We start from the raw sequence: 13,108 nt of genomic DNA on the forward strand, positions 1-13,108 counted from the left end.
GCGAGCCACACCCAACCGAGCTACAGGCAGGACACCCTTCGAGATCATGACAGGGAGGCTAATGACCCTCCCAGTACACCTGTTATATGTCCCAGCGGAGGACGAGACCCCGACGGCAATGATGCCAACTGAATACCTGACGGGACTCAATAGTCACCTACAGAGCACATTCGCTATGGTCAGGGACCAGTTGCAAGTAGAGGCTCAGGGGAGCAAAGCATACTATGACCAAAAAGCCAGCCACGCAGAATACCAGCTAGGAGACCAGGTGTGGTACCTCAATTACGAGAAAAGAAAACAGAAGTGCAGGAAATTCCTACCTTCCTGGACAGGACCACACGAGGTTGTTGACAAAATGTCCCCAGTAGTATATCAGCTAAAAATCACAAAGACAGGAAGAGAGCAGCAATACAAGTGGGTGCACATCAACCAAATCAAACCGTACCCTGTGCTGGTGGAGCAAGATGAGGAATAAAGGTGGAAAAAGGGGGGGGGGGGGGGAACTAAACTAATGGGCATATCACACTACAATAATGTGTAACATGTTTTCCAGGAAATGGCAGCCCTCCTGCTCACGCTCCTGCTAACGTACCTTGCCAAGCTAGAAGGGAGCCAAGGCCTGATGATGCCACCCAAGAATAACCGTAGAAACTATCTTTTTAACGATATCTCCTATAACACGTAGTCAATAGAATAATTTCTCCCTCCCTTATCGTTTTACCTTCCTTTAGAATATATATGTTTTTCTTTTCTCCTCTCTCTTGTCACATATAACCATGTTAAGTTGTGACACGTACGCGCGCGTTGTAAGGAAATAGCAGCAAAACTTGAGGACAATCGATGGTTCATGATGGAAGAAGGGTATATATTTTTTAAAAATAACCCGTGGCCATTTGACCACTGGTCATTTTTAAAAGGGCGGAATGTTGTGTACTAGCCTTCTTCCAAAATTGATATTTTTTATATATTATCTTTTTACTTGTTATATAATGAATGAAAACACACCAAAGCGCAGCAAACTGCAAAACACCAGGGGTTGTTAAGTAATGAACTGGAGGGAGCAAAGATACCCAAAAAGGCCAAGGAATTAAATTATTAAATAAGTGGGTCAGCTCAAGGCTGTGTGCACAGGGGAGGGAGCTGATTTAAACAACCCTGCACGTCTGAACGTGAGGGGGCCTTTGACCTGAAATTAAGAATAACACTCCCAGAGCAGAAGGTTGGGTGGCCACAGTGAGACGAATAAGAGGGTTGTATATCTCTCAAGGATGCAGACTCAGCAACAACAAGGCTGCGGGGGTCACCAGAAGTTCGCGTTCGCCTAGTTAAGACAAAAAGCTCAATTATTCTGTATTGCTATTAAAGTAACGTTAAAGTCGGAATTTAACAACAGGGTAGGCTAAAGTTATTGATATTCACACCCACTCCAATTAAACCAGGCCACAAGTTACGCCTACTGAACCATCACCATCATTAAGTCAATATGAAATGTTATTTCCATACTTTAATACTTTTTATACAACTCGACCCGAAGCATATGACAATCAGAACCTTCCTAAGTCAAAATTGAATCGCACCCAGACAGGAGCGAATAGTCGATATAAGGTTGAAGAGGGAAGGAAATTAAGAGCACGGCGAACTGCAAACGTAAGCAAAAAGCCGGGAACGACACCAACCCAGCGACCCACCAGCCCAGCAACAGCGAGTCGGGCTTCGACAGGCCATAAAAGTAGAAATAATAACTCCCGGGGTCAGGGGACATCAGAAGAAGCAGGCAGACAAAAACCAGAACTGACTCCAAGGTTCAACCGCCCTCACCTACAAGGAGTGACGGAAATTAATGAGGCCTTGAGTTAACGGCGTCAGCTGGACAGCAACAACAACGGCGAGCAGAGACAGAGTGGGGCAAAGACTGCGGGGCTATGAAATGCAACTTCATGTCAGTAAAGCCCTGACCAACAAGTTAAGTTAAAGACATCACAATACATATCGTACATAACATCAATGTTAACGCTATTCACCGTAAACTATATTCCGCTTATATAACCATGCAGACACCAAGGAATACGAATTCCTAGGATCAAGAAACTTACCCCTTAACCTAAGATATCGGAAATAAATTAATAATAATAAGCCTATGCATGAAAAGACAAAAGTAAAACTTATGAAAAGCCAGGATAACGGGATGAATCACCACCAGGTCGAATATAAAATACATAATAAAAGAGCGATGTTAAACCCAGGGTCGGAGAGAAAGGGAGATCCCGGCCGTCTTTGTATTCCCGCAGCGCGGGATAAGAGTGTGTATACGCTCGGGGAGGCACCTCCACTTGGGTCAAGCACCACGATGGGAAACGGCAGACCTTAGGTTACATACAGAATCATAACTGTGAAATGGTAAGGGACAAATGTTAACTTAAAACTTTTTAACCATTTCTTTGTGCATCGGTGAGGGTCGGAGGGAGTGTTGCCCTCCCTCCAGGTCGTGCAACACGGACAGAGACGCCTGTGAGACGATTTGTAACGTCTGTGTTTTGGTTCATGAAGAAGGCCAGACAAGAGATAATATCGCACCCAGACAGAGAGACGACTGTGAGGCAATTTGTAACATCTGATTGTTTGCTCGTGGATTTTATGGAGGGAGTATGACAACGGAATATACCGTGGGTGATGCACACAAGGACATACGGACGTACGGACACACACATGGACACACCTACCTACGGACAGATCCTGACACAGCAAAAATCGAAAGAAACCCCGCCTTGTGGGCAGGACCCAAAGGGATTTTTCGGCATAAAAGAAAGGACCCTGAGCATTGGAAACCAGCTCGACCGGGAGGGTCGACTCAGGAGCGAGCTGCGACCAGCGGGTCGGCTCGACTCTTCAGCTCGTCTGGGACTCAGCCGAGTTCGATCGGCTCACCGGAGCCGGCTCTCGGGGCTCGACTCAAGCGGCTCCCCATCTCCTCTGCAGGCGGGCAAGACCCGCTTGACAGCTCAACTCGGCCTGCGTGGGTCAACCTCTGCTGAGTCGGAGGTCTCTGCTGCCGCCAGAGTGGTGACGATCGCGGTTTGGCGACGAGGCTTTGTGCTCACCCTTGGTCGACGACCCAACACTGCACGCTGCGAGCGAGCTGTGGGCGCCACCTACCGACCGGGGTCCGAACGGCGACAGCGTATCAACGGGCACCACGGTGACAGGGGAGCGACTGATACATATGACGCGCACCGCCCCCTCACCACACGACCACCAGGCGTCTGTTTGACATAAAGAACCGACTCCGAACACTGACTATTCAAGACAACTCTTACCACTCAAACACACTCGAACCCATAAGCCATCCGTGGCTGTGAAGGCATCACAACGAGACCGAGTGATGGCCATCCGTCGTTTATAAGAGTATTCGTAATTTTTATCTTTAATATTTAGTGGGCTGTACTCTTAATCGCATAAATTCCCAACAGATCCATCAATACGAATTGATTCTTGGCACCTCCTTCCACCGAGCCACGCTCACGTGGGGAGTGGTGGCCCACCAGATCCTTATCAGGTGATCTGGTCCCCAATTAGTAAACTTGGTACAAGATAACGATCTTCGGGAAAGGAGCACCGTCGCAGGCCCTTACTCCGAGCCATTCTGTTGTCAGATAACCTGCCGATGTATCTGTTGAGATTGGTGCCTTTAAGAATAATAACTGTTTTTGATTGTGTTTTTTTTATCGCCGTATAATCTTTCAAGTATCTTTCAGTCATAATCGCCGCACGTACTCGCATCCTCTACAGAATATTCAACTGTCCCGTGACCCAAGGTGCTAACAACGTGATAAGGGTTGCGTATGATCAATAAGGAGTACGGTACTGCGTGAACAATATTGAGTAATCATTCATTAACGTTAAGGTTTTTCTTAGCATAGTATTTGCATGTTTTAACGACTCTCTCTCACTAACAACCATCGCATTATGCGGGATCCATGTGCCGTTGTCAAAGTGAAATCAGACAATCGTTGATGATACTGTATTGATGCCGTGTTGACGTTCCGGGAATGAGAGTTCGCATACTATATCATAGTTGAGGTTGAATTAGTAATAAATTGATTAATACAGAAGTGGTTGTGTGATTCTTTCCTGAAATCTATGCATACGATCTGCTTCTGCGTTGAGATCTGAACTTGGTGACCTTAATAAACACACTAATACATACTCAGTAAATGTTAAAGCGATAACGGGGTGAACCGGGGACCTGAAATATAAGCGAGAATGAGACGAACCTAGACAACGATGCCGAGTTAATCTAAGTTAATCTTGCATACTTACACCACACCTGCATAACTGCATACGATTAATTGCCTTATTCCGATCGATAACCCACCCTCGTCACCGAGGCGGGGTCTGGTTATCATAACGACTTGCATTATCATAATTACACCCACTCGCATAATTACTACGATTACCTCTCGAATTGGCATAATTAAATGTGCATAATTACAGAAATTAACATATTTCCGGATAACTACACAAATAACCAAATTTCATTTGATTATTATTATTTTCACTGAATATTCATAACCCACATATACAACATAATAATTTCACCCACGCACGCATACAACACATCAAAATTTTGATAACCAACATATACAACAGTGTGCACAGAGCTGGGCTGTTCTGCTGGGTCAAGTCTGGGATGAAGCCACCATCTACGATCCTCGGCCTCCAGTCTGCGATAATGGACCAGGCAGTGTGTTGAGCTGTCCTGGTCCAGTAATATAGTATCCCCGTGTGTTAGCTAAGTTAGGAATGGTGGTTACCACCCTATGTCGTTATCCTGTTGTTAAGAGTTACCCGTTGTGTTTAGCTAATAAATAGTGTTGCCTCCAAAGTTCCAGTGTGCGCCTGAATTTAACCCACTACACTATGACTAAATATATAAATTCATACAACAAAAAGGCCAGAAAGTTGGATCTGTACAGGATCGGAAAGACAACCACAAAAGCAGCTCTTTTGTCAAGATGGCCTCCTCCCCTTATAGCAATCCGATCCACCCACTTTAACACTACAGACTGATTATAATCAAGTAAAAGGATATTTAAGGAATAAGCCACCAGCTACTAATAGTTAAAGAGTACGCAATAATGTAAATGCAAACGCATGTTTTCCAATTTGTCTCATGAAGACTAGTCTATGAAAAATGCTGTGGAAGAGTACTTACAGCCAGATTTAGGGAAATCCGCTAAATGGAAGACTGCCATATCCATGATTCAGAAAATCCATCAATTTGGGGTCAAATTTTATTACCTTTGAATGTTTGGCTATTGACCTTGACTTCCAGGATTATTTGCACTTGTGTGTGCCTGCCAAGTATTGTGTTGAGTGATGAGCATAGAAACCTGGTTTGCAGGGAGTGATGCTGTGCTTAATTCTGTTTAAAGAACACTCCCCCATTCAGGGCAGAGGTGAACCAATGCACCACCACGGTGGTGCCAATAGCGAATACAATGTACTTAATTTTACGTGTATACATTAATGCACATTTTGAAGCCTTTGTAAAGAGTAATGGTGCGAATCTAGTTTTCACAAAAATAATTAAAGTACTTTTAAATCACCCGATTGTGTTCTGCAGTAAAAATGTTACCCATATGTAAGTGTTCTTACCTATCTTCAAGTGACATTAAACAAATTATGTTAACACAGAGCCACACAGCTATGTTGTATATGTGACCCTTTTTCCAAATTCATATTAAGAATAATTCTGCAAAAATGTTTTTTCATACAATCACTCGCGGGTTCGCTGGGAGCACAAACAAACGGAACCCCCCCCCCCCCCCTCGTCGAGGGGGGGGGGGGGGGTTCCGAGACCAGAGAGCAGGAGATGAACCATAAAAGATAATTACACCATTCCCTCCCCCCAACGGAAGGGTCAGTCATAAAAAAAGACACACCCCCCCCCCCCCCCATGAAAGAGAACACAGGCGTTTCGTTTTTATTGCCTTTCGTATGAATATCGTTGCATGCCCGTTTTAGAGACTCTACCTGTCGCCGTATATGTTCACGTCACGCGGTGGAATTAATCAGATGTTCGGTGGCCCAAATGAAACAACGCAATCTTTGATGGTTAAATGTATCGCTCAATGAGGGAAAGTATCCCGATGGTGCCGTGGATGATATCAAGCATGAGAGTTTGCATATTAAAGTGTCACGTTTTTGTTTAGAATAAAAATTGCTTAACACAGAAGTATTTGAATTTTTCTTTCCTAAGTTCATGCATAACAATCTCATTTTTAAGAACTGTATCCTCCGTTGAGATATGAATTTGGAGACCTAACATAACACACTAAGAGATAATCGATAAATGTTTAAGCCAGAATAATTGCCTTATCCCGATTGATGGTACGATTCTGGGCAGCGACGCTAAGCCCAAGTATTATAACTGCCCACATTAGCATAATCGCAAACATTCGCTTAAAATGATACGATTAACATAATTTATGCACATAATTACACAATTTGGTATAATTTCCGAGATTTACGCATTTTTCAAATCTGCATCTAATTTTCTTTATTTATTTTTTTTTATCAATTTTTCATAACCCGACATATACAACAGCTACCATTACTGAATCTGCCAAAAAGACTTCAAGTAGTTATTTTCTTGAGTAGAGCCAACTACACTCTCGCAAAAACACAGCTTACCATAGTCTTGCTTTCGTTTTGAGGGACTGGAAGCTGCTCCTCCTGCTGAATCTGAAGAACAGAGTGGAGAAGTCAGCAGGGAAATGTAACCTCAACCATACATTGTTATGTAGAGTCGTGCTAAACCCAATCTATATATGCAATGAAATTTGCCAGACTGTCTGTCGCAACATTTACTTGAGTAATTCACATCATACAGGTTCCAGGCAGGGATTATTCTGACCAGAGGCATGTATGGACATGGTATTGAATTTCTGGTTATTAATGAATTCTGAATATATCAAGTGGTACATGACTGGTGAGTTGTTTCTGGTGTCTAAGTTGTCAATGGTGGGTGTGGCGATTGCTGAGTTGTAAGTGGCGAATGGTGCAGTGAAAGTGATGACTGGTGAGTGTCAGGTGACTAATGTCAGGTGTGCATCAAGTGCGGATCAGGTTTCACGTCACTGTCCATAGGATGGGCTTCCCTCTAGTTTGAAATAATAATGAGATAAATCACACCATTGACCTACAGATGTTATTATGAGTAATATAACATCAACTGTAATCTCTATAGAATTATATGGATCCATTGGTTAAAGTAATCTGTGGAGTGGTGAGTGTAAGCAATGATTAGATCAAATTCACACCGAACTGCAAGTAATAATATTGATGAGGTCTGAATTAAACCTTGCGCACATTACATAGGCAGTACCGGATTAAGCTAGTGAGTGGCCTGTAGCATATGTTATAAAGGGGCCCTACATTAAAAAAACACGTAAATATTAAAACACTAATTTTAACAAGCATAGTAAAGTAATTGTATTTTTTTATTTGCTATACAGCCAGATAAGAGGACAAATCGCTAACCTTAAACACCCAGTCGTTCATAAAAGTTGAAAGCGGTGTAGTACTATAGTAATCGAGCAAGTGCAGAATCACTGAACCGGAATTGATAGCTTGAAAGCATTTAGTGCAGGGCCCTTGACAGTGCGGGGGCCCGTAGCATATTCTACTTTTGCTACTATGATAATCCGGTACTGTTTTCAGTACATGCTGTTTTAGTACATTTATATCATCATCATCATCATCCATGCACCTACACTGCACCAACACAGACCCCAAGTCCAACTTGCTAAAGATGCATCTCAGGCTCTGATGCTGTTGAAACCTACATCTACACATGAGTGACAGTGATGTATGTGGTTGGAGTTGCCTTGTCTACCAAGCCTAGCAGAGCAGTACACCATACCATTCCGCTTGCGTTTTGGAGGGTGGGAATCGGCTGCCACTGCGAAATCTGAAAGAACAACAGAACTCGTCAGCGAAATGCAATCTAGAATAAAGCATGAAGTCATGATCACTATCATATTTCATGCACAGATATGGGAGAAACCTGATCAAAACGGCAATTTTTTAAAATGTTTTTTTGAATCACAAGTATGCAGAAGTTAGTCAGATTGATGGGATATTTTTAAAAAAATCACAGAATTATAAAACTTAATGCAGCTTTTGCAATGCCTTGTTTTCAAATTATACCCACAACAACCCATGGAGGCAAATGCTCCCAAAATACAGGACAACTTGAACTGCTTTACGAATACTAATTATATACATATTTATAATGCACATTTAGTGACAATCACAAACAGGATTCTCACACATCTGTTTTTTCCCCCATAACCTCTACATTCAAAATTTCTAATTTTCTATGACTAAATATATAAATTCATACAACAAAAAGGCCAGAAAGTTGGATCTGTACAAGATCGGAAAGACAACCACAAAAGCAGCTCTTTTGTCAAGACGGCCTTCTCCCCTTACATCCATCCGATCCACCCACTTTAACACTACAGATTGATTATAATCAAATAAAAGGAGATTTAACTAAACAATTCACCAGCTACTAATAGTTAAAGAGTACGCAATAATGCGTTGTGTCATTTAGATATTAATTCATTTGGAAATTCATCGCTGCCTAATGACAGTAGCAGCATATTCATTGAACTCAGAGATGCAACAAATCTTGCTTCTGAGTTTCAATTATCATTATCAAGTGACACGTATTTGGCTAATTTAATGGTAGACTACCATGGCAGCGAATTTATCATAATGTTTCTCAAAGGTGTTATAACATGACTAATCCATCACTCCTATAACCGCTGTAACGCCAGGGAAAGACCGGCACTTGTTCATTAGAATGCACAGACTCCAAGTTGCAATGAATTGGCACCCAACACGCTACTGCTTGGGTTTGCAAAACCACCCTGGGGTTGTTGCCTCTTATCTACTGTCGAGAGCTGCCACTAGTGGTCCAAGGGCAACCGGGCCTTCTGCTGCATGGCTCCCCACAAGTGGAATGGTCTCTCCAACCATATCCACCGCAAGGGCACTGTCGATATTTTAAAGTCACAATTGAAAACTGACATTAATACCTTGCAGCACTAGACCAATAACTTGGTGTAATATTGTTAACGCACTTTTATATATATATACGTACTTAGGTAAGTGTTGACATTCTAGATTTGAAGCTTTCGTGACTGCAAGGATTCATATTCTTAGGTTTTTTCAGTAAAGTCACGTAGGTAAAAAATTATAATTAAAATGAATAAAAGTAAAATAAAAATAAAATAAAAATCACGACGTTTCAGAGGCAACACAAGCTTCCGTCTTCAGGTGGAACCGTCACAGCACGATAGCTGTATCAAGTGAGAGAAATTCCAAGAAAACAGTCCTGGTGTAATGCGAGCGTAAGCGACCTTCCGGATGTGACGTCACGGGGGGTGGAGTCATGTGACGTGGGTGGAAGGTTCGGGTCCTTAAGCGGGTAAACCGGAAGGGGAAGTCAGTCGGGGTGTGAGCGGAAAAGAGTGAGGCCACGCGGGCGAGTGAGAAGAGGGGGGGCACCGACGGCCATCGGGAGCCAACCCCGAAGACAGGAGGAAGCTGCGGAGTGGTGTGCAGCTGCAGAGGAGACAGCCAGAAGGGCTGCGTGTTAGAGGCAGCGGTGTGGCTGCCAGGTGGAGCTGCGGAGAGAGAGAGACAGCACGAGGCTGTCAGAGCTGCGGAGGGAGAGGGGAGACAGCACGAGGCTGTCAGAGCTGCGGAGAGAGAGAGGAGTTGCAGCGAGTACAGCCAAGGGGGGGCTGTGTGAGAGAAACAGCAGCGGGGCTGCTGTTGTGGATCGGGCCGACATCGGAGTCAGCACCGTGGAGAAGCTACAGAGTAGAGACAGCCGTGTGGGAGTACAGCACGAACCGAATAAAGGACACTGAGCCAGACATCGTGGTCCAGTCGTTTATTACACTTGTATATATACTGGTTGAGGGTGGGAGGAGCCAAGGTAGGCCCTGAATATTATTTTTGTGAGGTTCGGTGCGGCTGAAGCACGCTGTTAGGAATGAGCCTTTGTTGTGTAAACTAGGTGCGGATGATGTAAAGGTGCGTGTAAATCGGACTGAGCCTTTTGTTATGTAGAGGTGGTGCGGCTGAAATCGCTGCCAGGAATGAGTCTTTGTTGTGTAGAATGGTTGAACTGGGAGGTTCTAAGAGTTGTTAAGGTGCGGCTGATGTAAAGGTGTGGCTGCTGTGAATGGGACTGAGCCTTTGTTATGTAGATGAAACAGCACTTTGTTACGTTGCTGGGATTAATTCTAGATTTGCCAAATATGTGTGGTAAAACTTAAAGTAGGAAAACCAGTGTGTGAAAAAAGAAGAAGAAACTATAAGGTAACTGAAGAATAGTGCCTGTCAAATAAGATGCTCCAAATATGTTTAGTTAAATCTTTTTTGCATGGTTAATACCATCTTTCCAATGATTACTAAGTTTGTACCCATCATCACGGTTGAAATTATGTCTGTGTTTGTATATTTGGATGGCCTCGTGTACAAACCTTTGATGGTAGCCAGGAGGCTTGCAGAGCACCTTGGTCTCGGAAAAGACAATTTCATGAGAGCCCACAGCGTTGTAGTAATGATCGGCAACGGCGTAAGAATCAGTTTTGCCATATTTCAGATCTGACTTGTGCTCGCGGACACGATCAGAGATATGACGTTTCGTTTCTCCAATCTAGCAATCACCACAACTGTCAGGAATGACATCTTTCGCAGATGGAATTAGATCACGGATTTTATGTACTGTACTGAATCGGACTTGGATCTTATGTTTGTTTAGAATTTTGGAGATCTTTTTGGTCATGCCTGCTATGTATGGCAATGTGATAGTTTTGATCGGAGTTTCATGTGGCTGTTTCTGTATGGTGGGAGAAACAGCTTGGCGGATGGTGCGGTCAGAGTATCCGTTCATCCTGAGGGCCCGATGTACATGTCTTAATTCACTGGCCAGGTGGTGTTGGTCAGAAATGCCATGAGCTCTGTGGTATAGCGTTTTGATGAGATAATTCTTTTGAGATGGGTTGTGGTGGGAATTAGGTTTCAAGTAGGAATCTGTGTGGGTGGCTTTCCTGTCGACAGAATGTCCCAAGGATCCGTCAGGTCTCCTCTCAAACAGAATATCTAAGAATGGTAGTTTACCATCTTTCTCCACTTCCATGGTGAATCTGATGGATGGGTGTCTGGAATTGATGTGGTCCAAGAAGAGGTTCAATGCTGGGAGGCCATGTGGCCAAATGACGAAAGTGTCATCCACATACCTCTTCCACAGGGAAGGATGCAGGGTGGATGTCTGGATGGCGTCTGATTCAAACTTTTCCATGAACATGTTGGCTATCACTGGTGACAAGGGGGAGCCCATAGGGGTACCCTCAATCTGTTTGTAGAAGGTGCCATTCCAGGTAAAATAAGTGTGGTGAGGCAATACCTAACCAGCGCAGGTACATCCGAATTCAATCCATGTTGGACCAAGTCCTCAATTATTGTTAGGGTGTCAAGTACTGGGACTTTGGTAAACAGAGATACTACATCAAAACTGACGAGGATATCATCAGGAGATAGTACCATGTCCTTGACCATAGAGACTAATTGGGTTGAGTTGAGTACTGCCGAAGAGGTCTTGCCTGTGAAGGGAAGCAGAGTATCTGATAGAAACCGGGCCAGTTTGTAGGTAGGAGAGTTGATCGTCGACACGATGGGTCGTAGCGGGGTTCCTTTTTTATGGATCTTGGGAAGACCATAGAGTCTGGGAGGTCTTGCCGCCGATGGTTTTAGAGAGGGACGTTTGGTTGGTTCGATTAGGGAAGTCGAACTCGTGATGATTTTGTTAGTTTATGTCGTTAGGCTGTTAGTAGGATCGTTTTTAATTTTGGAGTAACTCCCATCATTAAGTAGGTCCAGGATTTTGTTTTATGAATCTTTATCCATGATGACCGTGGCATTGCCCTTGTCTGCCGAGAGGATGACTATATCATCTCTCTTTTTTAGGTCCGCGAGTTCAGAGCGTTCGTTTTTGCTAATGTTACTAGTGGGTTTCTTAGCATTCTTAAGAATAGTGGCTATTTCAGCTCTTGCCACATCCGCATGGATGTGTCCTATGCCTCTGAGGGCTACATCAATCTGAGAAATCACATCCTCTACTGGTATATATTTAGGGGTGACACGCACCTTTACATCATCCGCACCTAGTTTACACAACAAAGGCTCATTCCTAACAGCGTGCTTCAGCCGCACCGAACCTCACAAAAATAATATTCAGGGCCTACCTTGGCTCCTCCCACCCTCAACCAGTATATATACAAGGACTGTTTTCTTGGAATTCATCTCACTTGATACAGCTATCGTGCTGTGACGGTTCCACCTGAATGTGGAAGCTTGTGTTGCCTCCGAAATGTCGTGATTTTTATTTTATTTTTAATTTTACTTTTATTCATTTTAATTATAATTTTTTACCTACGTGACTTTACCGAAAAAACCTAAGAATATGAATCCTTGCAGTCACGAAAGCTTCAAATCTAGAATTTCAACACTTACCTAAGTACGTATATATATATAAAAGTGCGTTAACAATATTACACCAAGTTATTGGTCTAGTGCTGCAAGGTATTAATGTCAGTTTTCAATTGTGACTTTAAAATATCGACAGTGCCCTTGCGGTGGATATGGTTGGAGAGACCATTCCACTTGTGGGGAGCCATGCAGCAGAAGGCCCGGTTGCCCTTGGACCACTAGTGGCAGCTTTCGACAGTAGATAAGAGGCAACAACCCCAGGGTGGTTTTGCAAACCCAAGCAGTAGCGTGTTGGGTGCCAATTCATTGCAACTTGGAGTCTGTGCATTCTAATGAACAAGTGCCAGTCTTTCCCTGGCATTACAGCGGTTATAGGAGTGATGGATTAGTCATGTTATAACACCTTTGGGAAACATTCTGATAAATTTGCTGCCATGGTAGTCTACCATTAAATTAGCCAAATACGTGTCACTTTATAATGATAATTGAAACTCAGACGCAAGATTTGTTGCATCTCTGAGTTCAATGAATATGC

The 13,108-nt window shown here is 43.4% G+C and overlaps 1 protein-coding gene across 3 annotated transcripts in view; it reads right to left on the minus strand.

Moving 5' to 3' along the window:
• The window catches only part of LOC144736680 (uncharacterized), an 828,508-nt gene that overhangs the window by 18,590 nt on the left and 796,810 nt on the right, over nucleotides 1–13,108 (minus strand). For all 3 annotated transcript variants that reach the window (XM_078619283.1, XM_078619277.1, XM_078619289.1), the window contains 2 exons: nucleotides 7,925–7,972; nucleotides 6,694–6,744 (listed from right to left, as the gene is read on the minus strand). In XM_078619283.1, coding sequence (XP_078475409.1) covers nucleotides 6,694–6,744; nucleotides 7,925–7,972 — 99 coding nt within the window. The remainder of the gene's footprint in view (nucleotides 1–6,693; nucleotides 6,745–7,924; nucleotides 7,973–13,108) is intronic.

This window comes from Lampetra planeri, chromosome 3 (genome assembly GCF_965212315.1).
Source record: "Lampetra planeri chromosome 3, kcLamPlan1.2.h2, whole genome shotgun sequence".
NCBI lineage: Eukaryota > Metazoa > Chordata > Hyperoartia > Petromyzontiformes > Petromyzontidae > Lampetra > Lampetra planeri.